General features: G+C 47.9%; 13 protein-coding genes across 13 annotated transcripts, besides 1 other annotated feature; 7 read left to right on the top strand and 6 right to left on the bottom strand.

The window, feature by feature from the left end:
* Window positions 1–27: 27 nt before the first annotated feature.
* Window positions 28–2,387, bottom strand: UA08_05216 (hypothetical protein; the record flags this gene model as incomplete). The annotated part of the gene is made up of 2 exons (XM_020267514.1): window positions 28–2,312; window positions 2,363–2,387. 2 exons carry the CDS (start codon window positions 2,385–2,387, stop codon window positions 28–30), a joined length of 2,310 nt encoding a protein of 769 aa, XP_020119735.1.
* Window positions 2,388–2,625: 238 nt separating this feature from the next.
* On the top strand, window positions 2,626–4,095 carry UA08_05215 (hypothetical protein; the record flags this gene model as incomplete). Its single annotated transcript, XM_020267512.1, has 2 exons — window positions 2,626–2,890; window positions 2,954–4,095. The coding sequence occupies 2 exons, from the start codon at window positions 2,626–2,628 to the stop codon at window positions 4,093–4,095; spliced, it is 1,407 nt and encodes a 468-aa protein (XP_020119420.1).
* A 460-nt stretch (window positions 4,096–4,555) lies between these two features.
* On the top strand, window positions 4,556–5,296 carry UA08_05214 (hypothetical protein; the record flags this gene model as incomplete). Its single annotated transcript, XM_020267511.1, has 1 exon — window positions 4,556–5,296. The coding sequence occupies one exon, from the start codon at window positions 4,556–4,558 to the stop codon at window positions 5,294–5,296; it is 741 nt and encodes a 246-aa protein (XP_020119728.1).
* Window positions 5,297–5,528: 232 nt separating this feature from the next.
* UA08_05213 (hypothetical protein) lies at window positions 5,529–6,821 on the bottom strand (the record flags this gene model as incomplete). The annotated part of the gene is made up of 3 exons (XM_020267510.1): window positions 5,529–5,668; window positions 5,739–6,189; window positions 6,258–6,821. The coding sequence occupies 3 exons, from the start codon at window positions 6,819–6,821 to the stop codon at window positions 5,529–5,531; spliced, it is 1,155 nt and encodes a 384-aa protein (XP_020119729.1).
* Window positions 6,822–8,302: 1,481 nt separating this feature from the next.
* UA08_05212 (hypothetical protein) lies at window positions 8,303–10,160 on the bottom strand (the record flags this gene model as incomplete). The annotated part of the gene is made up of 3 exons (XM_020267509.1): window positions 8,303–9,229; window positions 9,494–9,721; window positions 9,786–10,160. 3 exons carry the CDS (start codon window positions 10,158–10,160, stop codon window positions 8,303–8,305), a joined length of 1,530 nt encoding a protein of 509 aa, XP_020119730.1.
* A 597-nt stretch (window positions 10,161–10,757) lies between these two features.
* On the top strand, window positions 10,758–12,914 carry UA08_05211 (Two-component system protein A; the record flags this gene model as incomplete). Its single annotated transcript, XM_020267508.1, has 1 exon — window positions 10,758–12,914. One exon carries the CDS (start codon window positions 10,758–10,760, stop codon window positions 12,912–12,914), a length of 2,157 nt encoding a protein of 718 aa, XP_020119593.1.
* Window positions 12,915–13,225: 311 nt separating this feature from the next.
* On the bottom strand, window positions 13,226–14,265 carry UA08_05210 (hypothetical protein; the record flags this gene model as incomplete). The annotated part of the gene is made up of 3 exons (XM_020267507.1): window positions 13,226–13,721; window positions 13,864–13,893; window positions 14,240–14,265. 3 exons carry the CDS (start codon window positions 14,263–14,265, stop codon window positions 13,226–13,228), a joined length of 552 nt encoding a protein of 183 aa, XP_020119731.1.
* Window positions 13,980–14,044: a repeat region (Identified by RepeatMasker using a combination of RepBase library and repeat library created with RepeatScout).
* Window positions 14,266–15,123: 858 nt separating the features above from the next.
* UA08_05209 (hypothetical protein) lies at window positions 15,124–15,985 on the top strand (the record flags this gene model as incomplete). Its single annotated transcript, XM_020267506.1, has 2 exons — window positions 15,124–15,480; window positions 15,578–15,985. 2 exons carry the CDS (start codon window positions 15,124–15,126, stop codon window positions 15,983–15,985), a joined length of 765 nt encoding a protein of 254 aa, XP_020119732.1.
* A 634-nt stretch (window positions 15,986–16,619) lies between these two features.
* On the bottom strand, window positions 16,620–17,062 carry UA08_05208 (Mitochondrial import receptor subunit tom20; the record flags this gene model as incomplete). The annotated part of the gene is made up of 2 exons (XM_020267505.1): window positions 16,620–16,825; window positions 16,894–17,062. The coding sequence occupies 2 exons, from the start codon at window positions 17,060–17,062 to the stop codon at window positions 16,620–16,622; spliced, it is 375 nt and encodes a 124-aa protein (XP_020119733.1).
* Window positions 17,063–17,526: 464 nt separating this feature from the next.
* Window positions 17,527–19,602, top strand: UA08_05207 (Exocyst complex component exo84; the record flags this gene model as incomplete). The annotated part of the gene is made up of 2 exons (XM_020267504.1): window positions 17,527–17,899; window positions 17,963–19,602. The coding sequence occupies 2 exons, from the start codon at window positions 17,527–17,529 to the stop codon at window positions 19,600–19,602; spliced, it is 2,013 nt and encodes a 670-aa protein (XP_020119734.1).
* A 468-nt stretch (window positions 19,603–20,070) lies between these two features.
* On the bottom strand, window positions 20,071–22,344 carry UA08_05206 (hypothetical protein; the record flags this gene model as incomplete). The annotated part of the gene is made up of 2 exons (XM_020267503.1): window positions 20,071–21,356; window positions 21,564–22,344. 2 exons carry the CDS (start codon window positions 22,342–22,344, stop codon window positions 20,071–20,073), a joined length of 2,067 nt encoding a protein of 688 aa, XP_020119504.1.
* Window positions 22,345–22,912: 568 nt separating this feature from the next.
* On the top strand, window positions 22,913–24,684 carry UA08_05205 (hypothetical protein; the record flags this gene model as incomplete). Its single annotated transcript, XM_020267501.1, has 3 exons — window positions 22,913–23,243; window positions 23,315–24,462; window positions 24,523–24,684. The coding sequence occupies 3 exons, from the start codon at window positions 22,913–22,915 to the stop codon at window positions 24,682–24,684; spliced, it is 1,641 nt and encodes a 546-aa protein (XP_020119503.1).
* Window positions 24,685–24,981: 297 nt separating this feature from the next.
* UA08_05204 (hypothetical protein) lies at window positions 24,982–26,554 on the top strand (the record flags this gene model as incomplete). The annotated part of the gene is made up of 3 exons (XM_020267500.1): window positions 24,982–25,105; window positions 25,163–25,664; window positions 25,726–26,554. The coding sequence occupies 3 exons, from the start codon at window positions 24,982–24,984 to the stop codon at window positions 26,552–26,554; spliced, it is 1,455 nt and encodes a 484-aa protein (XP_020119540.1).
* Window positions 26,555–27,041: the final 487 nt, after the last annotated feature.

Here is a 27,041-nt window from a genome sequence, read left to right as displayed (position 1 = left end):
TTTTGCCTCTTCTTTGCAGCTCTGGTTTCACTGCTCAACGACAACGGGATCTTTGTTTTTCCCCTTCCTACGAACCCGTGTGTCATTCGGATCAAATCCTCCATTGCCCCAAAGCGCCCATTCTTCTGTTTCTTTCATGTAGTCCTCCGGGCAAAATGAGATCCCCTCGGATTTTTCCTTCTGCAACAACTCGAAAAATCGATCGTAATCAATTCTTGTATGCCACTTCTCGTTAACATAAAACCGCTGAGACGCGAGCAGGATACAGCAACTATGCGCGTGTTCTGCGCCAATGCCGTATTTCAAACCCCGTCTTTGAAGTTCGTCTTTCAATGCAACGACAAATGCCACCACTTCTTCGTAGAAAGGTACATTCTGCATCGTCAGGCCTGCGCCTGCACTTGAGCTTGTGCCGCAATATGTAACGCCCTTGACTTCGACGAAACATGGCAGTCCCTTTTCAACGAGGTCCGCATATCCACTAACCTCATCTTCGACATTGAACCCTTTCACAAGAGTCAAGCGGAAGACCGTTCGTTGAATGTGGCGTTTCTCGCGAAGGATGTCTAAGCAGCGTTGGAAGCGTTCCCAGAAATCGCGATGCAGAGGACGGTCAATCCTTCGTAAACTGTCACGGTTGCTTGCATCGATGGATACATATAGTTGTGTTACCCGGTGCAAAGTAGCCAGTTGATCGGGATGCTGTGCGTTGCATACCAAGAAACTGGAGATCTGCTCATCGTGTAGCATGCCAAGGAAATCATTGATATGAGGATAAAAAATAGGCTCCCCGACCAAACTCAAAGCACAGTGTCGGATGCGCATAGCTTCCGCAAATCGTTCGGCTCGGACACCCGGAATACCCTTCAGCATCTTTATTTTCTTATAGTGGCCCTCCTTGACTCCCTTGAAGATTAACTCCGGAGGGTCAACCTTCCATCGCCACGTGGTTCCTACTGGGTTCGTGCCATGGCGCCAACAAAAGACACATTTGTTGCTACATGATAGCGACGGGGTAGTTTCCATGCAAAGATGAGATTTGATGCCGTAGAAAGAATACTTGTAGCATGAACCACGACCTCGAAGAGCTGACTTGGTCCATCGGCAAATTTTGACACCAGAATGGGATCCGACAATTGTGTATCCTTGCTTCGTGAGAGCGGCGTAGGTCGGTGAAGAGGACGGCACCATTTCTTTCAGATTCGACTGACTAGCTGGGGTTTTCCCCATGGTCGTAAAATCAACGGGTAATGGACCACCTTTTCGTTTCTTGCCGCTCCCACCGAGATTGATATCTTCCAGGTCAATCACAGTCTGTGCACCCTTGGCGTTACTAGAAGCTTTGGTGATGCTTTCATCATCTTCGGCTAATGATTCTTCATCACTCTCATAAGCATCGCCACTTCCGGGAATACCTTCGCCTAGACCACCAGTCTCGACAATGTCAAACAAAACCTCCGCCAGCCCGCTCGTCCATTCCTTCAATGCATTGTCAGCATCAGTTTGGGCATCGCCCATGCCAAGAGGGTATGCACGCTTTTTGCCAGTAAGCTTGGCCATCCAACGATCCAAGTCTTTGGCCTGTGAGCAGAAACCCTCCTCTTCTGTGGGCCAGCCCTCTCTATCTCCGAATCCAAACACGGAGTATCCTGCCAGACTTGATAATGGCGCGGTATCAATGCGGAAGTCATGATGAATCTCATCCAGGTGGCTAAGGAATGTGTCGATGATGGTGTCGATATTGTAGGTCGGAATCAGAATACAATAGACGTATCTGGTATTGGGAGAGTTTGGCGGTGATTTCGGTGCGGACACAAAGTGGTCATCAAAGTCTATTTCGGACAGATCATAAATATCCGGAGGGAGAAGACCCTGTTCCTTATCACCTGGCTGCGATTTTCTATGTGCCGCTTTGCGCAATTCTTCTGCCAGCCAACGCGCTCGCTTTTCGGTGGATACGGTCAAGGACGCGAAAAAGATAATCGGTTTGATGAATGACGGGCCAGTTAATTGATCGGCCTGGCGCGAGTGCTTGCCCCCTCGAAGCTGCTTGTTTCCGATGACCCTCTTTGGGCCAGATGCAGCGGCTTTCTGTTTCGGCTTGTCGCTTGTTTGAATCGACTCTGAATCGAGCAGAGTGACGTCAGGTTTCTCCGTGGATGTGGCATTTCCAAGGCGCGGCGACGGCGGCAGCGAATTAGATAATGGCGATTTTGATCGTCGTGATAGATTGAGTGATCGTACGAGAAAGACAACAACCGCCAGCGAAACGATAATGGGGATGCGGAAGGTGTGCCAGGCCGACAGCAAGCCTGTGGTACGTGAGCCAGGTTCACTAATGCTTTACTGCGAACGATCTTACCTGACACAAGGGAAGAGTCTGCCATATCAAATGGATCTTTGACCCGGTACGCTGACTGAGCGAGTTGAGTGAGTGAGTGAGCGATTGAGCGGAGGAACAGAAAAATCGGATTAGATATCGGCGGGGCAGCCTGAGTGGTTGCCTCAGGACGCAAAGTGACGTGATTGGCCGAGCGGAAGCTCCTGCTTAGAGATCAACTTTACCATCGTAAGTTATCTCCTCCTGCTTTCTCCCCCCATTCTCGTAACCATTCACCAGCTGACATGGATTCTCACGATGAGAAGCTCGGCCTCCTGCTAGACGAGGGCCAGTCTTCTCCTGCAGTCTTGCAGACCACAGAAAGCATCAACATCGGCGCTCCCCGGCGCTCCAGACTCTGGTCTGTCGCGCTTGCATCGCTGTTAACGGTAATCGCCCTGGCTTTATGGAGTACCACGTCTTTCCGGCATTGCCATACTACGGGGATATCGCCACTTAAAAGTATAGAGGACCGAGTCCACAAGATTCTGAGTGACACGCCTCTGATCGGTGAGTGGTTGTTTATCTTGCTGCTCCTAAATGGCAGACCGAGTCGCGGCTGATTCCTAATAGACGGCCACAATGATCTTCCCATTCTTGTTCGAGCCGCGTATGGAAACAAAATATATAGCTCGGATTTTATCAAGCGCTTCGCATTTGGCAATTTGACTGGCCATGTGGACGCCCCACGGCTGGCCGACGGTCAGGTGGGCGGTACCTTTTGGAGTGTTTTCGTTCCTTGCCCTAAAGACGGAGAGGACTTTTCCAACGAGAATTACGCACAAAGCGTGCAAATGACCTATGAACAGGTCGATGTAATGACGAGAATTCAGCAAGAGTTCAGCAGTATCCTCTCGGAATCTCCCAATGGCACTACAGCACTAGGAGAGTTCCGTAGCGGCAAAATCATCTCACCCTTGGGCATCGAGGGTTTGCACTCTATTGGCAATTCTCTGACACATCTTAGAGCTTTTTACAAACTTGGTGTCAGGTACGCGACACTGACGCACAATTGTCACAATATATATGCAGATGCAGCCTTGGTGGAGATTCCTGGAGGCGGAGTTAAAAAGGCGGATCCAGTATGGAACGGTATCAGCGAGAAAGGGAAGATTGTTGTCTCCGAAATGAATCGACTTGGCATGATTGTTGATCTTTCACATGTCAGCGAGGACACCATGCGCGATGTCCTCGGGGCCGGTGAAGACGAATGGATTGGCAGCCAAGCACCAATTATCTTCAGCCATAGCTCCGCTCATGCTCTTTGCCCGCATCCTCGCAATCCGACAGATGAGATCTTGCAGCTGGTCAAGAAGACTGATTCTCTGGTTATGGTCAACTTCTATCCGCAATTCACCAGCTGCACAGCATCCGACCGAGAAGATGGGCTTCCCGACTACTACCCTCCGAACGCAACTCTTTCTCATATTGCCAGCCACATCATGCATATCGGTGATCTCATTGGCTTCGACCACGTTGGCGTGGGCAGTGATTTTGATGGAATAGAGTCTACCCCTGCAGGCCTCGACGATGTTTCCAAGTATCCAGATCTGATTGCTGAATTACTCCGACGCGGGGTTAGTGATGCAGATGCTGCCAAGGTAGCAGGGGGAAACTTGCTCAGAGTCTGGAAGAAGGTAGACGAGGTTGCTCTCAAGTTGCAAGCTGACGGAGTATTGCCAGCCGAAGATGACATTGAGCTGCCTGAGCACTGAGATAATAGTCTGCAGGGCAGCTCATGGCATTACTATGGTAGATAGATTAAATTTCCACAGACTTAGATATTTGCAGCATACCAACCACAATGTATATGTTAGGTAGAATTATTAGAATTATTGGCAGGTACAGGAACGACCGGACCATGAGATTAGTCATTACATTGATTGATAGTTAACTAGCAATGTCCAAGTCAAAACATTCATGAACACCAAGCAAACCGATTTGGCTTTGTTAAAGTGTCGAAGCGCACTCAGACTCTCAAGGCTGACTCGCTGTGAACAGCGAGTACATATGTAAGGATGGCGGCCTAGGTAACCGCCGGCCACTCTTCATGTTTCATTTGTGAAGTCTTAAGGTATCCGACAAATTTATCACTCCTCATCGAACAGAATGAAATAGCGACCAGAGAATACTGCACGTATTATTCTGAGGGGCTAAAAAAAAGAAAGTATTATAATGGCCACCAACAAAGCTGGCTCATCGTTTTATAGCTACACTGTTGCGCCTCATCTAGCAGAGGAATTCGACGTGCCCATCTCTGACTTTGCCATCGCGCACCCCCAGCACACCCACTATGTTCTTGGAGCCTTTATATTCACACACCGCCTACCGGCATCGTCAGCCTCTCGTCTTGCAAAAGAAGAGCACCTGTCAAAGCCCACTTCCAAACCAGAAAGCCAACCGCTCATGCTAATCATCCAACGCGCCATCACAGACTCATGGGGTGGCTATTGGGATTTCCCCGGCGGATCGCTAGAGCCCACTGACCAGACCCTGCTGGACGGCGTGGCGCGCGAAGTCTTTGAGGAGACGGGTTTCCATGTGCGCAAAATCCGGGAATTGGTACGAGTCGACGCGTGGACGGTGCACAAACGCGGGGTAAATCATCGAGTTGCTAAATTTACGTTTGTGGTTGATGTGCATGAGTCGGTTGATACGCCGGAGTGGGAGGAGAAAGTGCGCTTGTCTCCGGCGGAGCATATGAAATGGCTGTGGGTGACTGAGGAGGAGATCAGGGAGAGCGCTAGGGTGATGAGGGAGGTGAGAGAGGGCAATCCTGGCAGGATCGTTGAAGAGACTGCTCCGTATGCGTTTGTGGGTATTCAGGGCGAAACGGCGTGGGAGGGATTCAAGACGTATCTCAGACTTTTGGGAAGAGAAGTTGGTAGAGCAGGAGATGATGCTGCAAAGGTGTAAGCCTGCTTTTTTCCTCTTTTGTCTGAGCTCATCATATTTAATTTCTACGTCTTCTAAAGACTAGCGAGTCCTGTGTAAAGTGTCAACGTATGAATATCCATGGTTATAATAAATGAAGAAAGAACAAAATATAATCATGCCCTGAAGGCGAAGAAAACCATTAACCGACGAACTCGAGCATTCTATCTATATGTACGCATTGCCTGTAGCGAAGGGGGAATAACAAAATCGATCAATACGCAGACCCATTGACCATGGACCCTAATTGCTCAACGAACAAGTTCTTTCTGAGATAAGTGACGATAAAGCCCGGAATTCTGAAACTCCCAAAATGCCCAGTGCCAGTCTTTTTGCCGATTTGAAGACCCAAAGCTGTGAGAAGATATCACACATTAGAACCATAAACAAAGCTTTTGAAATATCTAGAGAAATGCAAACTAACCACGCGAGCCCTCCTTGTATGGTACTGGAGGCTTATTACTCAAGATCAAGGCGATGTTCTTGGCCAGATGAATTGATTGTCTATCAGCGGGCAGAACCTGCGGTGATTCAAGGTCGGAGATATCACCAATGGCCCACACATGCTGGTTCTCGAGCCCCTTAACTTGAAAGTATTCATCCACCTTGACGAGCCCGTCTGCGTTAAGGTATTTGCCAGGAATGTACGACGAGTTCGGAACTAGGCCGTATGTAGGAATGTAGAGGTCAGCGGTCAATTTGCTTCCGTCCGACAGACTGAGTTCAACTTGATCCGAGCCATTTCTTGTCGTCCGTGTTGACGTAGTAACCCTTGTTTCTAGCTTGACCTCGACCTTCAAATCCTTGAGCATGCCTAATGCTGTCTTCGAAACACTAGGGGTTGTTGTAGTAAGAACTGTCCGACCACTGGTGAGCTGTTCGATATATAGTCAGTCATATGTTTCTTTCTCGCTATAGGCGAAAAGGAAAATGGTGGTTTTACTAGAATAATCTTCTTTTTTGCTCCATACTCGTATGCCAATTCTCCAGCAGTTTCGACCCCAGTCGGACCGGCACCGGAGATCACTATCGTCTTCGATTTGTCTACCACTGCTTGGATGTTTTGCAGAGCAGCTTTTGTTGCCTCGGTTGATTCTAGTCCCTTAAATGGCACTATAGCTCCGCCATCATTGTCCTTGTTCCTAGACCCAGTGGCGAGGATGAGGAAGTCGTACTCAACGGTTTTCTGCGCCCCGGAGCTGGTAGAAACTCCCACTTTCCGAGCGGCAGGGTCGAGGCTTTGGGCAGTGCCGCGGACGAATTCGAAGTGTTTGGAGGAATACTGCTTGAAGCCCTCAGTAATGGACTGGAAAAGCTTGTCGTTGGCGAATTGTCCGGGGATTAAAGCCCTAGGCGTAGCGACACTCCAATAGACATGGGTATTGGGAGACACGAGGACGATCTTGACGGACGACCCTGTCTTTGCTGATTGTTTCAAGATTCGATGAGCAATACTCACACCGGAAAAGGATCCTCCAAGGATAACTATGGTTTTTGTTTCTTGCATGGCAGCGTGCTAACTATCGGTTGATGTTGGAAAGGAATCGTGAATGAAGAGATGAATATCTGCAGAACGAGAAGAGCCAAGGTACAAGCCGTTTATATATTCAAGCAATTCATCTGCCACCGCCATGATTATCAAGCTTTGCAAGAGATTACAAATACTTAACAACCATCGCATCTTGGTACTATTTTGCTGTGCAAACGAGCCTCGATGGTCGTTGGAAAATGGAAGACTATATCTACGTTTGAGCCAATCATAGGGCAGAGCGCGGACAACACCCAATCAGCGCGGACTACGCACCGCAGCCAGCTACGAATCAGAGCGCAGAGCGCGCTCGGCCGTGAATTACCGCTTGTGATTAGCGCTGCCCCGGGCTTCCACCTCAAACACGCACTATAAAACTGCATGTAAACATATGAATGACGAGTACACTGGTTGATTGTTTCAGTATCTACTCTTTCCGGTGGTTCTATTTCTCTTGCTCTTGCACTTGCACTTCCTTTACTCGTCACTCTGAAAGATAACAGTACCAAGAGGGATATCAAGATGATCGAGCAATGGACTTCTGCCGACTTCACCCGGCAGCAAGATGGATCCGGGGCGTCTGTCATCTCGCGCCTGGAAGAGAATGGAGGGACGCCTACGAAAAAGAGGAATCCATAGGTATTATGATATTACAACGAGAAAGGCGTCTTTCCCAAACAAGAGAGGAAATCATATCCACGGCTGCACAATCTGAAAAGCAACAACAACAACATTTAGAACAACATGAGAAGCAACACCAGGAGCTACTACTGGAATTATCCGACATTGACAAACAGTTGCGAGAAACTCAGGGCCTTTACTATGAGCATCAACTGAAAATCCGGCGATTATTGTCTACCCAACTAATGGACAATGTGCATAGTAGAGAGGTGATCATGGCTCGAAAGCCACAGTATTCGTTCATTACGAGGCATGATAGACCATACATTTGGATAAACCATCACAGTCATTGTGTTCGGAGCGGGGGTTGCTGTAGTAGAGATTGCGGATGTTGTGAAACTCCTCTAATATCGATACCGAAGGAGAAATCTACCTTGTATGGCCACTGCACCACTGAATGTGGCTGCTGTAGGAAGCAAGCCTATTTTTTACAAGCCGCACCCCTTGTTTGAGCACCCCTTATTTGAGAAGAAGAGGAAGGAAAGGAATAGTTATTCATGTACTAGAATATATTTACAGATGCTTTCGATCAATACCTATATACAGGACAATTCCGACCTTGACGACACATTGCCAACATTATAGTACATTTTCCAAATCTTCAATATTCATTTTTCATTGCGTAGTTTGGATGTTTTGAGCTTTTCGACGAATTTGAGATCCAAGTCTTCACCATAGGATGAATTACTGTTCATACTGATGATGATGGTCACAGCTAGGACTATCTGGTCAATAACTCCGGCTACTCTCTCCTGGCCCCTTGCGAAGATGATACGTGCTTAGAGGAGCAGGAGATCGTCGACCATCTCCAAGCTGTCCCCCCACGTAAAGTCGTTTCTGGCCTCTCTTTTCCTCCAAGCCTCCTCTAGAGCAGTCAGGACTTTCGTTCGATGCTCAAACAAAGGATCCAGCAATGGCGGTGAGGCAAAAACTTGTCGGAAAAATAAGCGGTCCTCCTCCTGTGTTGCAACAGATCCTATCACATACAACGGACAGACTATAGCCGGCAGAAGATGAGCAGGAAACCTGGTGCGAAGTGTCTCCATAGCCTTATAAGTGGTTGGTTCCAATAACTCTAGGTTTTGAAAGCCATATATGACCAGGTGGAGGTAAATGCATGCCATGAGAGCAAACATGTGTGTGACTAGCGTGGTCGAATTCGACGTTATCAACGACTTTGGTACCGGACTAGTATTTGTCCCAATAGAAAAGCCAAGACCTCTCAATGCTGTCTGTGTAAGACAGGACTCAATCTCCCTACTGATATCCCTTACGGTTTCCTCAATGGAGGTGTTCACTAAGTAGCCTTTTTGTAGGCTTTGGGTTTTGTGTTCGTATAACGCAGCGATCCGACCAATTTGGAGCATCACCTGGTTTTGACAGCCCATGATTTCCTCAAGTCTAACCCAAGGAGATGTCGAAGAAATATCACGGAAATGGTAGGGCAGTAAATGCGGCGCCTCTCCCGCCGTGATAGACGATACGATATCGAGCCATATTATCACCCCAGTAAAGAACTTGTATATCACAATCTCTTCCATGACCGTCGGCCCATCATCCACGGAGAAATTGCGATTACCGCGCAGGATAGCCCCTGCTCCCTTGCTCAAACCGTAGTCAACTAAGTTATCTCGAAAGTATCGCTCCTGCATATTTGTTGCCGCACGGAGATGAATCTTCCATTCGCTGCCTTGGCCGGTAAAGAACTTTGCAAAGCGGGATAGGATAAAGTTGTCAGTACAGAGACAGAGTTAGAGTGTGTCGAAATATAATGATATGGATATAGATACCTCAACAAATATCAGCTGAACGACCAAGGCCATAATACCTAATCCATGGCTTGGACAAACTAGATTCTCAAGCGACGTGTTGGCTGATTTTAACAGCTCCTGGAAATCGGCTAGGCAAATTTGAAGGTGCTTTTCTTGCTCAACTAACCCAGCCACATGACAGGGATGATGCAAACTGACAATCTTTCGACGATGATATGAGCTGATAGCCAGCGTGGCATGATAAAGAGGCTTTATTCGAAACATGGGGGCCAAGAGCCAGCCTCGGCCTCCCTCCAAAACGCTGGCTCTGTACATGGGATATTGCAGTGGAAATACGTTGTCGAGATAGTGCATTAAAGAGGCAGACTCCTGAGCTGAAATGGGGAATAAAACCAAATTGTCATGGTGATCCTTGCGTGGTTGTTCCTAGTAAGCGTATTAACAATGTGCATCAAAGCTCAACAGCGCTTTCTGATATCACCATACTTACAAATAATAGTCCGCCTTGTAACGTCTTCATTCTTTCGTCCATAGATGAGCCATGATCTGGCTCATAGCCATGTGACCGAGGACTTGAGGAGGAACCAGTTGAGCCCTTAGGTGCAATTGTCGAAAGTTGGGCACTGGCCTGTGAAGGCTTGGCGACAGCTTTTTTTCTCGATGTGCGCTTCACAACTTGTTTGAAGCTATCGATCATTGCTTTCTCCTTTTCGCCACGGTCAATCCAGTCCGGTTTCAAGCCATATCCGTAGCAGGTGATTGACAGTGACTGGCATGTCGAGCAACTGGGGCGAGCTCCGTCGCACTTCTTCCTGCGCACGCGGCAGGTCCAGCAGCCTTGCGTATTTCGAAGGAGGGCGCTCATTTGGATGGACGATGAAGGCGGTTGTAACTTTCTGTTCCTCAGGCCATCCGAGCCCGGGCGTCAAACAGCCAACCGGAAGCCGGAACAGGCTTGGACTATCTGGGCACTTACGTATCAGTTTGGTATTAAGCAGTCAGAGAAGAAAAAGTAAAGATTAATATATCAGTGTCACTCTACCGGTACACAAGCAACTGCAGAATCTTAAATATGCCTGAGGCCACAGTAAGGCCCCAAGGCAGCAAGGCTCTGGTCGGGCCTGGCCTGGAAGCCTTAGAAGTTAGTACCGTTCCAGGCGTTCCTTCCTTAACCTGGGGGAACTCTTTGCCGGCCAATCAGAAGCCGCAGCGGCCATTCAAAACCGGATTTCCTCAGATGGCAGCGCCTTCTCTGCAGCGACATCCACGCAGGCCTTGATTGGTTCTTGCTGCAGAAGGCGAGAGAGCGATACCATGTTTTAACTGCGATGGTTTTTCGCGTGTCAAACTATCCTTTTGTTCAACTATCGCTATTCTTCGCGACTTGGATTCGGGGCTGGCTACTACTACAACTATCGCCCCCCGCCCGCTGCATGCCATCCCCCGCCAGGCATCATCCGCAATGGCCATTGATCAACGCGGCGATGAGATGCTGGCCAATATGCTCAGTCCCCTCTCAGTGAAGTCGGCCGGAGGAGCCAAGCTGCAGCCCAAAGAATCGCCACCCGTTCTCTCTGTCGCTCACGTCGACAAGGCGGAACCAGAGTCTGCACGACGGCCGCACCATAAGCAGCAGCTTCATCCGCTTGATCCGCTTGAGCAGCCAGCTCCGGCAAGCGACTCTGATCTTGGGCGTATCTTTTCCTTGTCTCCATTGCCGACTATCGTGCTCGATGCAAGACTTCATGTGGTCCAAGTGTCCGACAGTCATCTAAAGTTCAGCGGCTACCATCGCACTGAAGTAATAGGCCACAGTATTTATGATCTTCCTGCTCATAAAGTCCCCGCTCCTGATACCACTAGTCTGCACCGTTTCATCACTCACGCAGTTGAAAGTGGCACTGTTCAGCTCATTGACGATGTTGAGATTGACAATGGCGTGGATGTCACCGTGTTCAACGTCCACATCACCCCTATTCAGGAAGAAGGAAAGCTGTGCTATGTGCTTCTGGCGGCCCAGGACGTGACGAAAGAATCCACAGCGCGGCAGAGCAAGAAAGAGTTAGTCTACCTCAATGAGACGTACAGAATTCTTGTAGATACTGTCAAGGACTACGCTATTTTCATGTTAGACACATCGGGTCACATAGCTACGTGGAACTCGGGTGCTGCCATTTTGAAAGGTTACAGCTCGGACGAGATCATTGGACGCCATTTTTCAATTTTTTACGGTGATGATGATCGTGCTGCTGACAAACCAGGGAAAGAACTGGAGTTGTGTCTGAGAGAAGGCAAAGTTGAAGATGAAGGCTGGCGCTATCGGAAAGATGGATCGCGCTTCTGGGCCAATGTCATGATCACCCCGGTCTACACAGTTGGTCGTCATATTGGCTTTGCCAAAGTCACAAGAGATCTCACTGAGCGAAAGGCAGCCGAGGGTCGACTGATCGCTGCGTTTGATGAGTCCTCGAAACTCAAGTCTGACTTCTTAGCCAACATGAGCCATGAAATTAGAACACCGATGAATGGCATGCTAATGGCAATTCAAATGCTTGCTGGGACAACTTTGAATGGAAGGCAGAAAGAGTACATTGATATAATTGAAGACACTGGCTCCGTCTTGCTACAGATTATCAACGACGTTCTCGATTACTCCAAGTTGTCGTCTGGAACCTTCACTATAAGCTCGGACGTTGTGAATATTCAAGAAGTTGTTGGTGCGGTCGCTCGGAATTGTCATTCGTCTTTGAAACCAGGGGTTGATTTGCAGGTTCACTACCCCGATCATTTACCAAACCATTTGAGGGGAGATCCACTACGTTATCGACAGATTATACAGAACCTCGTTGGAAACGCTGTCAAGTTCACCGAGAAGGGTAGTGTCCGAGTCTCGGTCACATGCTCCAAGCATTCGGAAGATAAGAACTCTTATGAGATCACGACGAAAGTCATTGATACGGGTATCGGCGTTCCTGAAGATGCCGTGAGCTCACTTTTCGCTCCTTTCACTCGATTTGCCGAGTCAAGTCATAAAAGGTACCAGGGTACAGGGCTGGGCTTGTCGATTTGTAAAAGTCTAGCAGAGCTCATGGATGGAACTGTTGGCTTTCATCCAAACCCGGACAACCAGGGCAGTGTCTTCTGGCTGACGGTCAATATGAGTATAATCGACAATAAGAATATCTGCGGGCCACGCTCCAGCGAAATGAGGTATCCAGATTTGAATGCGCAAATTCAACAGGTAGCTCCTCAGAAACAGCTTTTGTTGGTTGAAGATAACATAATGAACCAGACAGTCACGTTGAAAATGCTCAGCATGATGGGGTTCGAAAAGGTGGACACGGCCTGGAATGGCGTCGAAGCGGTGCGGAAAGTGAAGCAAAAGCCTCTATCCTACAATGCAATCTTAATGGACATCAACATGCCCGTGATGGATGGAGTGCAGGCGACAGTCGCAATCCGCGGGATGAGTCGTGATGTTCCCATAATTGCCATGACTGGAAACGCCTTAAAAGGAGATGCGGACATATGCCTGGCCAACGGCATGAACGACTATATTGCGAAACCGGTTCATCGGCATCATCTAGTCTCGGTTTTATTAAAGTGGATTGGGCCTTAGAATTCACCATGCACCCCCCTTCCCCCCCTTGTTTGCTGCAGGGACATCGGATAGCTTCGCTCCTTGTACCTATTTTTATTTTATTTTTCTCCCGGATAGTGTTATTTCCTGGACCGGCGTGGGACTGACCTATAGATTACGTATGTACTCGGGGTGTTTTCCTGGGGCTTCTTTTTGCATCTCCATGGCGTTCAGTGTTCTGTCTAAATGAGCAAGTCCTCATGTGAAAGCTGTGGGTCATATATTGGTTGTTCTCTCTGCATACATTTTGACGACAAAAAGTCCCATTCAAAGTTTATCTGCCAGCTTACTCAATCACAATATTCACCAGAAGACACGTCACTCTTGCCCAATTGTGTGCAGACGGCTTGCAAAGCTGTATCGATGGCGTCAGGATCATTCGCATTGCCCCATGGCAGGGTGCCCTGATTGATACGCAGCTCGCGGTCAAGATGGAAAATACCATGACCAGGATGCTTCGACACGCGAACAGTTTGCTGTAGGAGATCTGCCATGTCCTTGACATGGCGAGTCTGCTTGTATAAGTACCGTTTGTCGAGGACAGCACAGAGCGAGAAATTTCCAGTCTTGCTTGCTAGTGCCATCAATCGTTCGAGGTCCTCGAGTAGTTTACGCTCAATGCCGACAGCCTTGCTAATTGGCATAACCGGCTCAACAGGGTTATCCGGGAATTCGCAGCTGGGAGCTTCGATATTGGTAGGCTTGCATCTGCCGCCGCGTTGAATGAGATATTTCTCAAGCCAGGTTGCGTCCGCGAGGCATTCCATGGCAGATCGTTCGAAAAGACTGTATTTTTTTTTTTTGATTGGCTTAATGAAGATACCCCTTGTTTTTCATGGATGGGAATATCTTACAGTGCAAATCCATGCAACGAAATGTTTGCTCGCATACAGTCGCCTGCCAACTTTCGATAAAACAACCAGCTTACCAGTTCTTCGTGGATATGTCCTCGAATAGACTAAAACAATCATCTATGAGCTTTCATTCATCGGTGGTGGGCGGAAATAAGACTCAAGCTCGAACCAAGACAGTCAACTTACCTCTTCGACCTCATTGCTGAAGTTCGACACCCGGCAGCACTCATCAAGGTTTTTCCCCGAGTGCTCCTTGATGAGTCTTTGAGCTTCTTCGGTTCCTGAGGACATGGTGGACAATCGACTTCTTTTCAGAAAAGTGGGCAATAACTCATTCAATATGACTGTATGTCGCAGGGGAAGTAAGAAATATATGTGGCATGTGCAAATATCGAAGTTTTCTTCCCTGGAAGGATAGTATACATCCTTTTATTCCTCTCTCCAACCAACATTGCCATCGTTGATTGCTCCGTCATAATGACTATCGAGGCGATGCTGTCGGCGTCTCCTTAGCTATACAATGTGAACGCCGGAATCTGTTCCTCCATGTTCACGATGATGATTATATGACAGGCCGAAGGCAAAATACGTGGGATTATACTGCCAGAATACAATAGTGCCAATATTCACAGTTTGAGAATCCTTGAGTAATTATGGCTTGCTCTCGGAATTCTCGGGGTGGCTGGCTGGCACCCATGGATATCAGCCGATTGGACTTCCCTTGTGCTCCCACAATTTCATGCAGTTTCGTATATTATTTAACTGATGATTGAACATATCAGAAATTATCTCTGCCTTCATTGTGATTTTTTGGCACATTTTAAACAGTTTATGCTTGCTTATAACCCTAACCCTAAGTTCGTCCTCGCCACCAATCACCCCAAGGTGAGTATTCCATACCGCCTTACAGCAGTCTATAAGACGAATTATAGCATGAAAGTACGTCTTTGTTAGCAGACGGGTGAGTCCTTTTCGCATATAGTAGCATGCGTTCTAAACTAGCTGCAATGATCATTGTATTGTCTGGTTCCATCTTCTTTCAACATGAAACATCAATGAACCACCCTGGATATTTTCTGACTCAAGCATTTGTCTCGAGTACTTTATTCCCAGAATGTCATCCGACTTGGAGTAGGGACGGGATTCTTTGCTCTGCTGTGAATTTGAAACATCTTTATGCTTGTGCTTCGTATTTAGAAAGCCCATTAGTACATCTCAGCATGCCCATGTAATTTCCGATCTACCACCAGCTTTACAAGTTTGAACGTACAGCTGCACTCCTGCCTCGGTAGTACACATAGGTACTACCTAAGAAAGAACAGAAAAGGAACAAAATGTTGAACAAGGAATCCCTTTTCATACCATTTTCCATCCTACTAGTCTTTTCAACCACTCAGCTTGCCCTCGTGTCTCGAATGGTTGCGTTTTTGCATATCCAAAAGGCAGATATTGGTAGCTATTATGTCTGTGAGTCTATCAACACGAACAGCAGCAGCGCCAATTCCAGCGCCAACGCCAGTACTACCGGTCAATATGAGGATGAAAGCCTCAATTTCGATCTATACGTCCTGCCGGAAAAGCTGTCGGTGAATCAAGGACATACCACCAATGGCGCTGCCGGTTATGGCTTGGTTCTGAGTATTGCCTTTTCGGCGGGCACGTTTGTTCTGCGGAATAATCTCTATTATAGAGTAAGTCATTTGATGAATACCTCCAGGGTATTGTCTCCTAGTTCTGCCATGCGAGAATGGAATAGGAAAGCGGGGGGGGGGCTAATCCAGTGAATAGCATCATAAAGTCATCCTCCGCAGTATGACTATCGCTCTAGGTCTCCTAGTCCTGTTCACATTTTCGGCATTCATCTACGTCTTTGCTGTCACGTACCTGACCTTGGGTAACGAAATCGACATTCAAGTTGCCAGAAACCTCGCTGGCAAACCGTATAATATCGATAGCTGGACGCCAGAGACTTGGTACCAAGCACTACTAGCACTTCCGCTATACAAGGCAGACTTGTCAAGTGCATACCAGGAAATGCTAACATGGAGATGGTGGATTCTGCCCTATCTTTTTGTGTGTTTGATGGCTTTCGTATGGACGGCCATTGTCTATGTAAAGGAGAGAGACCTTCCAATGAACTTTATGCGGTATTGGACTGGAAAAGCTGATGTGGATAGAAAGTCATCTCCTGTTTGATTCAGGGATCACATATATCTCCGAAAGAAATGAGAAAATCGATTTGCGAAGAAGAAAAGTCGGGTTTCTTGCGGGTGCCTTGTCCAAGCGCTCTATTCCGTTGTTAGCCGGCAGTCAGCACCTAGATAGCAGAAACAAACTCTCACGGTAAAATGGCGTTTCAGTCTAGCACCCAATGCAAAACACTGATAGTGCATATATATGAAGAGAATCTGGGTCCTAAAGAAACAAAATAGTACACAGACAAACCGGAAAGACCAATCTAACTTATGAATTTGCAAGATAAAATACAATTAAAACGAGTCCTTATAAAGTGAAATCTCATGGTGGCAGGCAAAGAATGCCAGCATCAAGCTGCGTTTGTAATACAACAATGAAAATCAGCACCAGATCTGACATCAAGCATGTCATGTGAGACTGTGACAGATCTCAGAATGTTCGTCGCCTGTCCGAGAATAAAATGCGATGGAAGTGTACAGTGAAGAAGTGGAGTTGGAGAGCGTGTCATGACGAGTCAAAGCCGATGTAAAGCATGATATTTCTGTGTGTTTGTGAGGCATACTGTTTCGAAGAAGACGTAAGACTAGTCGATGTAAATATTGTTTTTGAGTGTAAAAAGCCCTCTGTGAGCCGATTATTCCACGCCGTGGTTGTCAGGGCCACCACTCTCAGTGGTGAAGGAGCCGAGCTTCAATCCACTGTCCAGAGCAACCATTTCGGCAAGAATTTCCAAAACATCCTTAGGCACGGTCTTATCGTATATCGAAATGAGATCTTTCGGCTGGGGATAGACTCTAAGAGCCTTGTAGAAAGCGAGGGCAGCTTCAATGTTATCCGAGCCTGTGAAGGAAGATAGAAGTCAATATAAAGCCAGGGCTAAAAGTGCGACTGGGCAATCTCCAACGAACCTTCGGCACACAGGCTTTCTCCTTTGGCGACTTGACTCATGAAATAAGCTTCTTTCTCCTCTAAATCAGTAGGGAAGCCTTCATCCTTGGCTGCGTTGACGGCTTTCTTGATCTGCTCCCGCTGAGCAGCACCTTCTGCCTCAGCCTCCTCCTTTGCGGCGCGCGCCATCCGGCGGTTGTCCCTCTTTAAAGCTTTGCGGAACTCGGGGTCCGACTGTCTCTTGTAGTCAAACCATACGGCATATGCTAGATAAGAGCCAGCGCCGGTCAGAACGGTAGTCAATGTGCCCGGCAAGGTTAGGAGCGATAGAAAGCATACCGAGAAAGCCCGTGACCACCGTACCCGTTGAAAGGGCAACCAATGTCGATGTCTTCATGGCGAATGCGAATGTGAGTGTGAAAGTAAAGACACAGAGGAAGACGACGGTGTCAGGCGATTGACGGACAAATGCTGCGATGAGGGATGTTGTTGTTGCGTCCCGAAGCTCGCTGGTTAAATCAAATTAATTTTGAGCTGGTGGATCATTGTTGTTCCGCCGCGACGCTCCGGCCCATCAGGACAGCAGCTCGGGTAGTTGCAACTCACTGACTGTCCTCCAAAGTTGGCACCTGCACCGCGCAGGCTTCGTGAAAATGGCCTCGCAGTTAGACAAGCTCATGGACGGCGCTGGCCTGACGTTGCGCAACAAGTCACGACGTCGACCCCAAATCAGCGCGCCGAAGCCTATCTCCGGCCCAAAGCCGGCAGATAGGAGACCCTCGGGTGCTCAGCAGGGTGGTGCAACTTCAGATCTCGTCAAGCGTCGCTACTCTGCTCGTTTCAACCAGGCCTCGGATTCAACCTTCGATGCTCCCCCAGTACCGAGCATTCCAGCAGATATACAAGCGTTCAAGGGCCCGGCCGGCGCGCCCGCTGTGCCCAGTGCACTACAGCCCGGCGGCCCAGGTGTAACACTCGAGGTAAACCTCAGAGCATTGAAAGATCCATCTTTGCCAGTGGAAAAATGTATGTAGCAGATTCTATCTGTTTTGTTATCCCAATGCTAGATAGCTAATGTGTTGTCAACAGATGTTGCCGGATTGCTTGCCAACGCCTCCGAAGAGGAGATTCGAGAATACCAGCAGAATTTACGGAAAGTCAAGAACCGTACATCAACGGATTTACAGCAAAACGTATATCAAAATCGAACCCAGTTCATCAAGATTAGTGAAGAAGCAGAGAAGCTCAAGGGCGAAATGCGTACTTTGCGCACCTTAATGTCGGAGCTCACTACAACGCTGGGACAGACTCATGATGCTAGTGGATCAAATCCACTATTGGCAGCCGATGATCGCGCGTCAAAGCGCAGTAATCGTAGCTCTGTTGCAAATCTCGAGAATATGTGGAACATACAGCTACAGACGCTATGGAAAACGGTCGAAGGGTCCCAAAAGTTCCTGCCGACAATCCCCGGTAGACATATTGTGTTGGAAAGTGGACACTGGGTAGAGCTTGACTCAGCGACATGGAAACCAAGACGGCCGGTGCATATTGTTCTGTTGAATGATCACCTGCTGGTTGCCGCCAAGAAACGAAAGCGAATCGATCCAAATGGTCCCAGCCAGCACCGTGGACCAGCTCCAACTAAGCTTGTTGCTGAAGAGTGTTGGCAGCTTCAAGATATCGATATGATTGACTTGGGCGCAAACCTTGGGTCAGGAGCCGCACGTGCTGAAGCTGAGCATAGAGGTGTAGCTCATGCAATCAACATACGCGTTGGTTCTCAATCATACACCTACCGATATGATCAGCGTAACAATACTGCCAAGAACGAGCTTTTGGCAACGTTCCGCAAGACTGTAGAAGACCTTCGCAAGACACTACGATCTGAAATTGAGAATTCAGGCAAGCTTAGCGATGGATTTCGCACCCTCGGTCAACTGGAAGGAGCTCGAAAATCAGGTCTGCACGATAGCGCCGAGAGCTTCAAAGACAAACCCGAAGTTCGGATTGATGTGGACGGTAAACAGCACAATTTACGATGGGTAGAAGGCCAAATCGATGAACTTGACATCGATATTGCATTGCAACACTTTGAAGAAGCTGTCTCTAGCGTGGAACGGCTGAGAAAACTTGCTCGAGGCCTCAAAGGGAACGCCGCTGCTCAGGATGCTATCAATCAGAAAGTAGACGAACGAGCAACGACACTCGCTAGCACCCTCTCGCGTACGTTGGTTGACACCCATTCGTTCTTGGTGTCTACGAAGACACATGTCCTCTGGCTTGCTCGCCTCGGCTTCGAAGATCGCGCACGCGAAGCTTATCTGCGTGCCCGCACCGAAGTCATTCACAAACGCGTGCGTCAATGCGTTTTCGAAGGGGACCTACCCTTGTATATCTTTCAGATATCATTTGTTTACTTCACTCTCATCAAAAACACCATCAGCACCTACCAGCAATGCTTCCCACCTATAATGACAAGTTCCAACATCAAATGGGCAAAGGAGCATTTAGACCAGTTCAACGCCATACTTGTGAGGCAGCTAAGCAGTGTACAGAGAGGGACGACAGTTTGGCAGAAATGCATGGACACATTAGATGATCAGGCTGCTTTGTTGAAAGAGGTTGGAGTGGATTTCAATGATCTGATCAAGAAAGGCCTCGAGAACGGAAATGGCGTACAACAGGAGGCAGATATTGGAGAGCCTATTGACGCCGAGGCACATTGAATTGTACAATGTAGTTTCAATTGGCGATTTGTGACGCAGCCACGATGCTTTTTGAACGTTGCACATATATATATTATGATTAGGCATATATGGCATCCGGTATAGGGAGTAATCTGATTGCAATATAGCGATTTTCGGAACTACTAGCATCTCTAATCGTTCTATTTCATGTCAATAAAGTATGTACATGTATTGTGTAAGTTACCTAGGTAAGATTCTAAGCATGCTAGGTATAATGACTAAAACAGATCTCTCTAAGAAATGTTTCTCATTTTCAATGTAGCCATAAATGGAGACGAATGTTACATAATATAGTACAGTATTTATATTGTTGATTAAACACCAAAACCAGTGTCAGCATCCAGCAGAGACATTTTTTCTCTGAAGGCCAATCTTCTTTTATTCAGCCCAAACTCCCAGTTTCGATCCATGCATACAAACGCGACCTATTAATCAAAAAGCATTTTTCTAGTCAACGGTTGGAAGCACATAATGATACTTTTCGGCATCATTAGGATCAACTTCACTCTCTTCGCCAGCAGTAGTAGACTTCATATTTGCAGAGGTCAATGAATTGACAGACCAAACAGTCTTCCAAGCATCCTGGTCCTTTGCCAACGTAATGCTATCCGGTACAAGGCCGAGAGCGAATTTCAGCTTCTTGCCGTCACCGACTTCAGAGGGAAGACGCATCCAGAACCGTACTGAGTCCGGGATTTCCTCTCTCAAATGACTGACCACGAGCAATGCTTGGTCAGGGCCTAAATACGGGAGATGAGGGATAGATCCTTCCTCTGACGCCGCAATCTCTGTCTTGGATGGTCCAGCGCTGTTGAGAAGAGCAAAACATTTTTCGCGCATGGAAGCGGGCATGCCTGAGAAGGCTTCGTCGAGGATTATAAGGTCTTGTTTCTTTATAATGGCGCGAATGAAAAGCACCAAGCGCTGCTGGGCAACGGTGAGCTGGCCGAATGTCACGGATTCGGCGTATTGAGTGGAATGATCTGGGCCGGGTGTAGTGGCACCTTTGATCTGCCACTCAAGAGGGTCATCATCATCATCATCAGATAAGACCTTCTTTTGAAACCTTTCAGGCATAAATGACAAGTCAACTCCCTTCACATCGCCCTTGGGATCTGCGAAATTGGGGTCTAATTCTGGCCTAAAATGTTCCAAGACTCGGTCCACGAGTGTGTCTATTTCGTATTTCAAGATTGGCTTTGCGAGGAAAGTATCTGCCCATGCGGATTCAATTGATGCGCGTATGGTTAGCTGTCGAGGGAAGAAAGCGTGTATCTCGGGAGATGAATGGCCGATGCGAGATTGTAGGTCGAAAATCGATATAGCAGGTCTTCCTGGTTCAGGCAGACGGGAACGACCAAACATGCGAACGGGCAGTGCGTATGCTTGCGGATGGTCAGATGTAATAACAGACAACAGCGTCGTTTTCCCAGAGCCATTGGCCCCCAGGATGGCCCATCTCTGACCACGGCGGACTTGCCACTGCAAGCCTTCCTTCTGATCATCATCTAGTACGGTCTGCTTCCAATCTCCGAGAACGACTTTTTCACCATATTGGACACGAACTCCGTCCATTTCAATGATGGGTTCCCCATCGAGAGTAATAGGGGTCCGGGGTGTTTGACCAATGTCCTTTTTGAGACTCCCGTTAGAGTGATGTTGATGGTCGGAGATTGTTTCCGCTACTCTCGTCAAATATTGTTTCTTTTCTCCGCTGAAAGCAATTCCATTGCCTGATAGTCCCAAGATATGGGTTATCCAGTCCGGTATAGGGTCTTGAGGGCGCAATGATAGTAGAACTCTGGGTGAAGACTGGTTCGCGAGGTTACGTAGTAGTGAAGATATACTATCAGCTGTTGCTGGGTCAAGTCCCACTAGATTGCCACTTGTCAGCTCTTGTTTGCTTTTTTCTTCTGTGATGCCAGACTAAGAAGACTCACTGAAAGGCTCATCTAGTAAAAGCAGTTCTGGCTGAGCCAACAGGGCTTTGGCTATTCGTGTACGTCGCGTTTGGCCGTTGCTCAAGTTGGAGACCGGCATGTCTAAAAGGTCTCGCAATTTCAAGTTCTGAACCACTTCTTGAAAGCGAGTCTCATCGTACAGCTCCGTAGATTCTTTGCCTTCCAGTGGATTTAACTCTGTTTGGCCCTTCAAGTACTGCAGCACGGTCCAATCCGTTTCCTCGCGTAGACTTTCGTATCTTGCGCTGAGATATGCCCCTCGTGTCCCGCCAGTGGCCTGAGATCCCTCGCCACTGAAACCCACGTATTGAATCGCATTGCTCGGGTGCCTTAGCTTTGACTCCTTCGGAGAAAACTCGTCTGACGATAAGTAGGGGTATGAGCGTGACTTCGGAGGCACGGCGATGTGCTGGCCTCGCAGAATATTGAGAAATGTAGTGCTTCCAGGCCCAATCACGGCCCAGTGAGAGGGTGTACGTAGTTTTGATTTTTCGGGTTGTAGGCGCCTCGTTTTCGTACCATCCGGTGTCTCCGCAGGCCTAGAGTCGAGGGTAAAATCGACTTGGGTAAGAAGCGGACGATTGGTCGGGTCAACGCCGGCCGATGAAGGATAAGAACGAAAAAAGCTTCCATTTCGTATCTTTATCAAAGGAGGCGGAGACCTCGCCGGGGATTTTGACGTCGAAGCGGCATGGCGCACAGTCCGGTACGATATCGAGAGTGTGCCCGTCCTCGACAAAAGTGCTGGGTATCTCAGCATTTCTGCGCTGCGACGCCTCCCAGTGTGATGATAAGAGGCACCCGAGGAGCGCTTGAACCGTGGAAGACGTTGGCTGCGCAGTGCGTCGTGTCGGTCGGTCGGTCGAGCTGAGCTTTAGCTTCGATAAATTCTTTAGAGTTTAGCGCGATATCGCCGCCTGCCAATGCCAAGCCAGCTGCCGCTTCAACAGCAGTTATGACAGTCCAGCACCGAAGGGAAGGGGGCCCGTCGTGTATTTTCTTCTCTTCTCTTTTCTTTTCTTTTCTATTATTCCATGGCTCAGCTCAGCTCAGCTCAGTCGTTGCGAGGGTATCTGTGAAGCAGACGAATACCCATTGTCTACTCCACACAGAGGGGCGCACGCAGCCATCCATCCTCGGCCGGCTCGGCATCCAGAAGAAGCTCCGAGGCCCTGGTTCCTGGATTTGCTGTTGCATTGCCGACTTCTTCCAAGCCGACTGGCTGAGAAGTCATAACTAGGAGGCGTGGATTGGGTTTCTAGCCTCGCTAGTATCGAGCAGCTCCCCCGCCTGTGTCCTCTTCGGTTGGAAACATCATCGCCGCGGTTATGACCGTCCCTATTGTCGCCGCGGCCGCCATGCGAGGTCGTGAGCTGCCAGAGCTGGCGTCTATTCCCTCGCTGCCGCTGTTTGTCGCAGCACGGAGTCATGCGAAGAATGACGACGCGAAGGTGGCTGTGATCGATCGCACGAAGGGGCAGAGCTTTACATACCGGCAGCTATTGTCGGACGTGTCAGCAAAGAAGAAATGGCTGCTAGAACATCTATCGCTTACCGACCTAGACCAAAGACGGATTGCATTTCTCGTTCCGAATGGCTATGACTACGTCGTGATGCAGTGGGCTGTATGGGCCGCCGGGGGCATTTGCGTGCCACTTTGTATGTTGTCGGTTTGCTGAAGTGATTTGGATCGATCGCGACATGCTTCTAACTTCTAATCAACTGCACAGGCACCACACATCCCGTTAAAGAACTTCTCTATACGATTGGTGATTCCCAGCCCTCGTTGGTGGTTATTCACCCCGCCTTCGCCAAGGTCGAGCCGGCGTTACGCGAGAAGGTTGTCGATGTGCCATTTGTAGATTTCATACCCATTCTCCGCTCCGGGAGCGCATCTTCAATCTCACTGCCCCCATTCCACGACTCGTTGCCTTTGGATAGACGAGCGCTCATGATATATACCTCTGGCACGACGTCGAATCCCAAGGGCTGTGTGACGACACACAAGAATATAACATTCCAAGCAGACTGTCTGGTCAACGCATGGAAGTATACGTCCTCGGATCACTTAATACATGTCCTGCCCTTGCATCATGTCCACGGAATTATAAACGGTCTCACTGCCTCGTTTCTGAGCGGTGCAACGGTAGAAATGTACCCCAAGTTCGACCCCAAGACTATCTGGGAAAGATGGCAGGACAAGGGCTCATCAACGATGTTCATGGCTGTCCCCACCATTTACTCTCGTCTTGTTGACTATTTCGATGCACATATCCGCTCAACAGAGGCCGAGGTACCGTCGAAAGAGGGTGCCAAAGCTCTGAGACTCGTCGTCAGTGGGTCGGCTGCTTTGCCGACTCCCATCAAAGCCAAATTCGCCGAAATAACTGGCCAGGTCTTACTTGAGCGGTACGGGATGACTGAAATTGGCATGGGTATTAGTTGCGGCCTGGATATCTCTCAGCGACTAGATGGAAGCGTTGGCTGGCCATTGCCTGGCGTTCAAGTGCGGCTAACAGATAAAGGAACCGGCAAGATCATTGAAGAAGACAGTGAAGAGGATGGAATGGTTGAAATCAAGGGCGATAACGTGTTCCTGGAATACTGGAATAAACCTGAAGCCACCACGAAGGAATTCACTTCTGACGGCTGGTTCAAAACAGGAGATGTTGCGAAGCGGTCAAAAGACGACGGCGCTTACTATATCCAAGGCCGTGCATCAGTCGACCTGATCAAGACCGGTGGGTACAAAGTATCAGCGCTGGAAGTCGAGCGTAGAATACTCGGCTTGGAGATTATACAGGAAGTAGCCGTTGTCGGCATAGCAGACGAGGAATGGGGGCAGCGTGTTGCTGCAGTTGTGAAGCTGAGAGATTGCGTAAGCAAAGACACCCATAACTCGCTTTCACTTGAATATAAACTAACATCATACAATTAGACTGCCACCTTGGAACTGGGTGCCCTTCGGACGAAGTTGAAGGAGGAAATGGCTCCGTACAAAATCCCCACGATACTGAAGATTGTCGACGGTATAGAGCGCAACGCTATGGGCAAGGTCAATAAGAAGGATCTGCTGAAGAAGTATTGGCCAGATGCATAGATTTGAAAGAACTGCTCAAGAGCATGGCTCCGGATAAAATTATATATACATGTATATAGAAAGGCATAACGAATTGCATTTGGTGTTCACGTGCCGTCGAAGATAGGTATATCATTCCAAGGCTCCAAGGCTGCAACTCACCAACACCATGAAACCGTGGATGGCAGTCCATACAGCCCACGGATCGACATGGAAATGCATTACATCAGATTTTTGCCTACTCTTCTCTTGGAACCTGGCATCCAGGACTTTCAGCAATCGTAATCGCAATGGATAAGACAGAGAGACAGCAGCGAGATGGAAATGTTACTGCAGAAGCCACGTCCAGCCCATCATTCTCCTCTCCATTCAAGGAATGCCTCAAATCTGGACTTACAGTTGCTACCAGAAGGCTGCGATTACTCTCCATACTGCCTCAACAGTGAGCATTTAGGCGCGCAGTCATCGGCGTCGACCCCTTTACTTATGCCAACCTTAGGAAACGGCAACAAGGCTCAAGAGCAATATCAACATGGAGCAGACATCGAAGGTGCCATCACGTCATCAAACTCGTCACACCTTCACATTCAGGGGCCGCACATAGACGCGAAGATGACTGCAGCCAAGAACGACAGCACAGAGTCTTGGTTAAAAGCCGGCATTATCGGGACTTCTATCGATGGGACAGCAGCATCCTTGTCCTCATATTCCTCCATATACTCTTCATCAGAGCGACATCTACAACGACCAGGCAGTGTCGCTAAAAGTGAGACAAGTGGACGAAGTAGCCTCGTCTCCAAAAGTCAAGAGAGTGCACAAAGTATATCCAGCTCTGTGGGAGTTACAAGTTTAAGTAACGACAGCATCTTCAGCCAGAGACTTGCTCAGCAGCAGCGACAAAAGTCAAAGAATAAAGCAGATCTTAAAAGCAAGTCGCCAAACCAGTCGATATCCTCCTTTACATTCCGGCGTATAAAAGACAAGGAGCATAATCCGTTCAAGTACATTGTTATCATATGAAGTATATTAAAGAAGAATAATCCTGCTAACTTCAAAATATAGATGGCTGTGTCGTCGGTCAGACAGTAATATACGACACTTGAATCGAGTCATGCCCGAACAGCAAGAAGCAGTCCTAGGGCAACAACCGTATATGTCAAAGCAAGTAGGAAAGGAAAAATATCATGAAGCAGATCCGGCCAAAAAATCTCAAAGACAGAACCAGACCCTACCTCGCGGATATGGATCTGATCTTCTTGACAAAATGTCAAAGCTAGAGGAGAAAATCGATACTTTGATTGTCTCTCACATCCCCGCAGGAAAAGAGGTCGAAAACCATCCCTATATTGAAGGAGAAAACATCAAAGAAAAGCGACAAAACACGGCACAACCTCACGATGATGAGGAAAAAGATGACCAATTACAACATCGGGAAACTCTCACGGCTGAAATCGACCGTCTAATAAAATCCAACAACAAACTTTCCTCATGCATTGAAGCTTTAGGCTCCTCCGGCATCATTGAGCTCATAGAAATGCTGAGCTTTTCCATAGAACAACTCAACTCGGAACTTGTCTCTCTGCGGAAACAGCAGCAAGAACAGAATAACAACACCACCAGAGAAACATCTCACGACGACAGCAACCTGCAACAACAGCAGCGAATCAAAGCGCTTGAGATACAAGCAAACACCATACAACGTCTAGGAATATTACTAGAACGAAGCGAGGAACAGATAAAGCATGAGAAGAGAACGACCAGCAGGTACATCGAGACCATTTCAAGGTTGGAGAAGATGGTTCAAGTGTTGGAGGTTGAATGGCGCAAAGTTGTGCTATTGATTGATAATTCTGAGGTTGATAATAACCGTGTCAGAGGTGCATCGAACTAGATCCTTTTTCTTCTTTTATTTTTGAAACTAAAAGCTTCGTACGAGAGAAATATAAACAGACTATGCGCTTATTTGTCGTTAGTGAAGCAAACATCGGAATTGAATATCGAGATGCTTCCAATTCGGATGAACATCTCTACTAATAACTAACCATAAAAAATAAGATCATGATAGATACTGTCGAAGATAACGTCAGATTTCTTACGAAAGCATACCTAGGTAATCAGCTCTATTGATTGATTGGTACAAGTGTAAGCCATAAGTTAGCCCTACCCCGCGGCACTGCGCACTCAATGTTTTTATTGCTAAAGGAGATCTCTATCTACTCTTTGTACACGAACAGATCATATTACTAATAATATAATAAATATAATAGAACAAAATTGAAGGACCTAGAGTGACCTAAACTTCAATATCCATAACGCTCTTAAGGTTCGTAGATACCTAGATAATCCACAGTGGATACATTCTACAAAACAAACTCAAT

This window comes from Talaromyces atroroseus (genome assembly GCF_001907595.1).
Source record: "Talaromyces atroroseus strain IBT 11181 chromosome Unknown scaffold_6, whole genome shotgun sequence".
Classification (NCBI taxonomy): Eukaryota; Fungi; Ascomycota; class Eurotiomycetes; order Eurotiales; family Trichocomaceae; genus Talaromyces; species Talaromyces atroroseus.
This window is presented reverse-complemented; position numbering and strand designations above follow the sequence as displayed.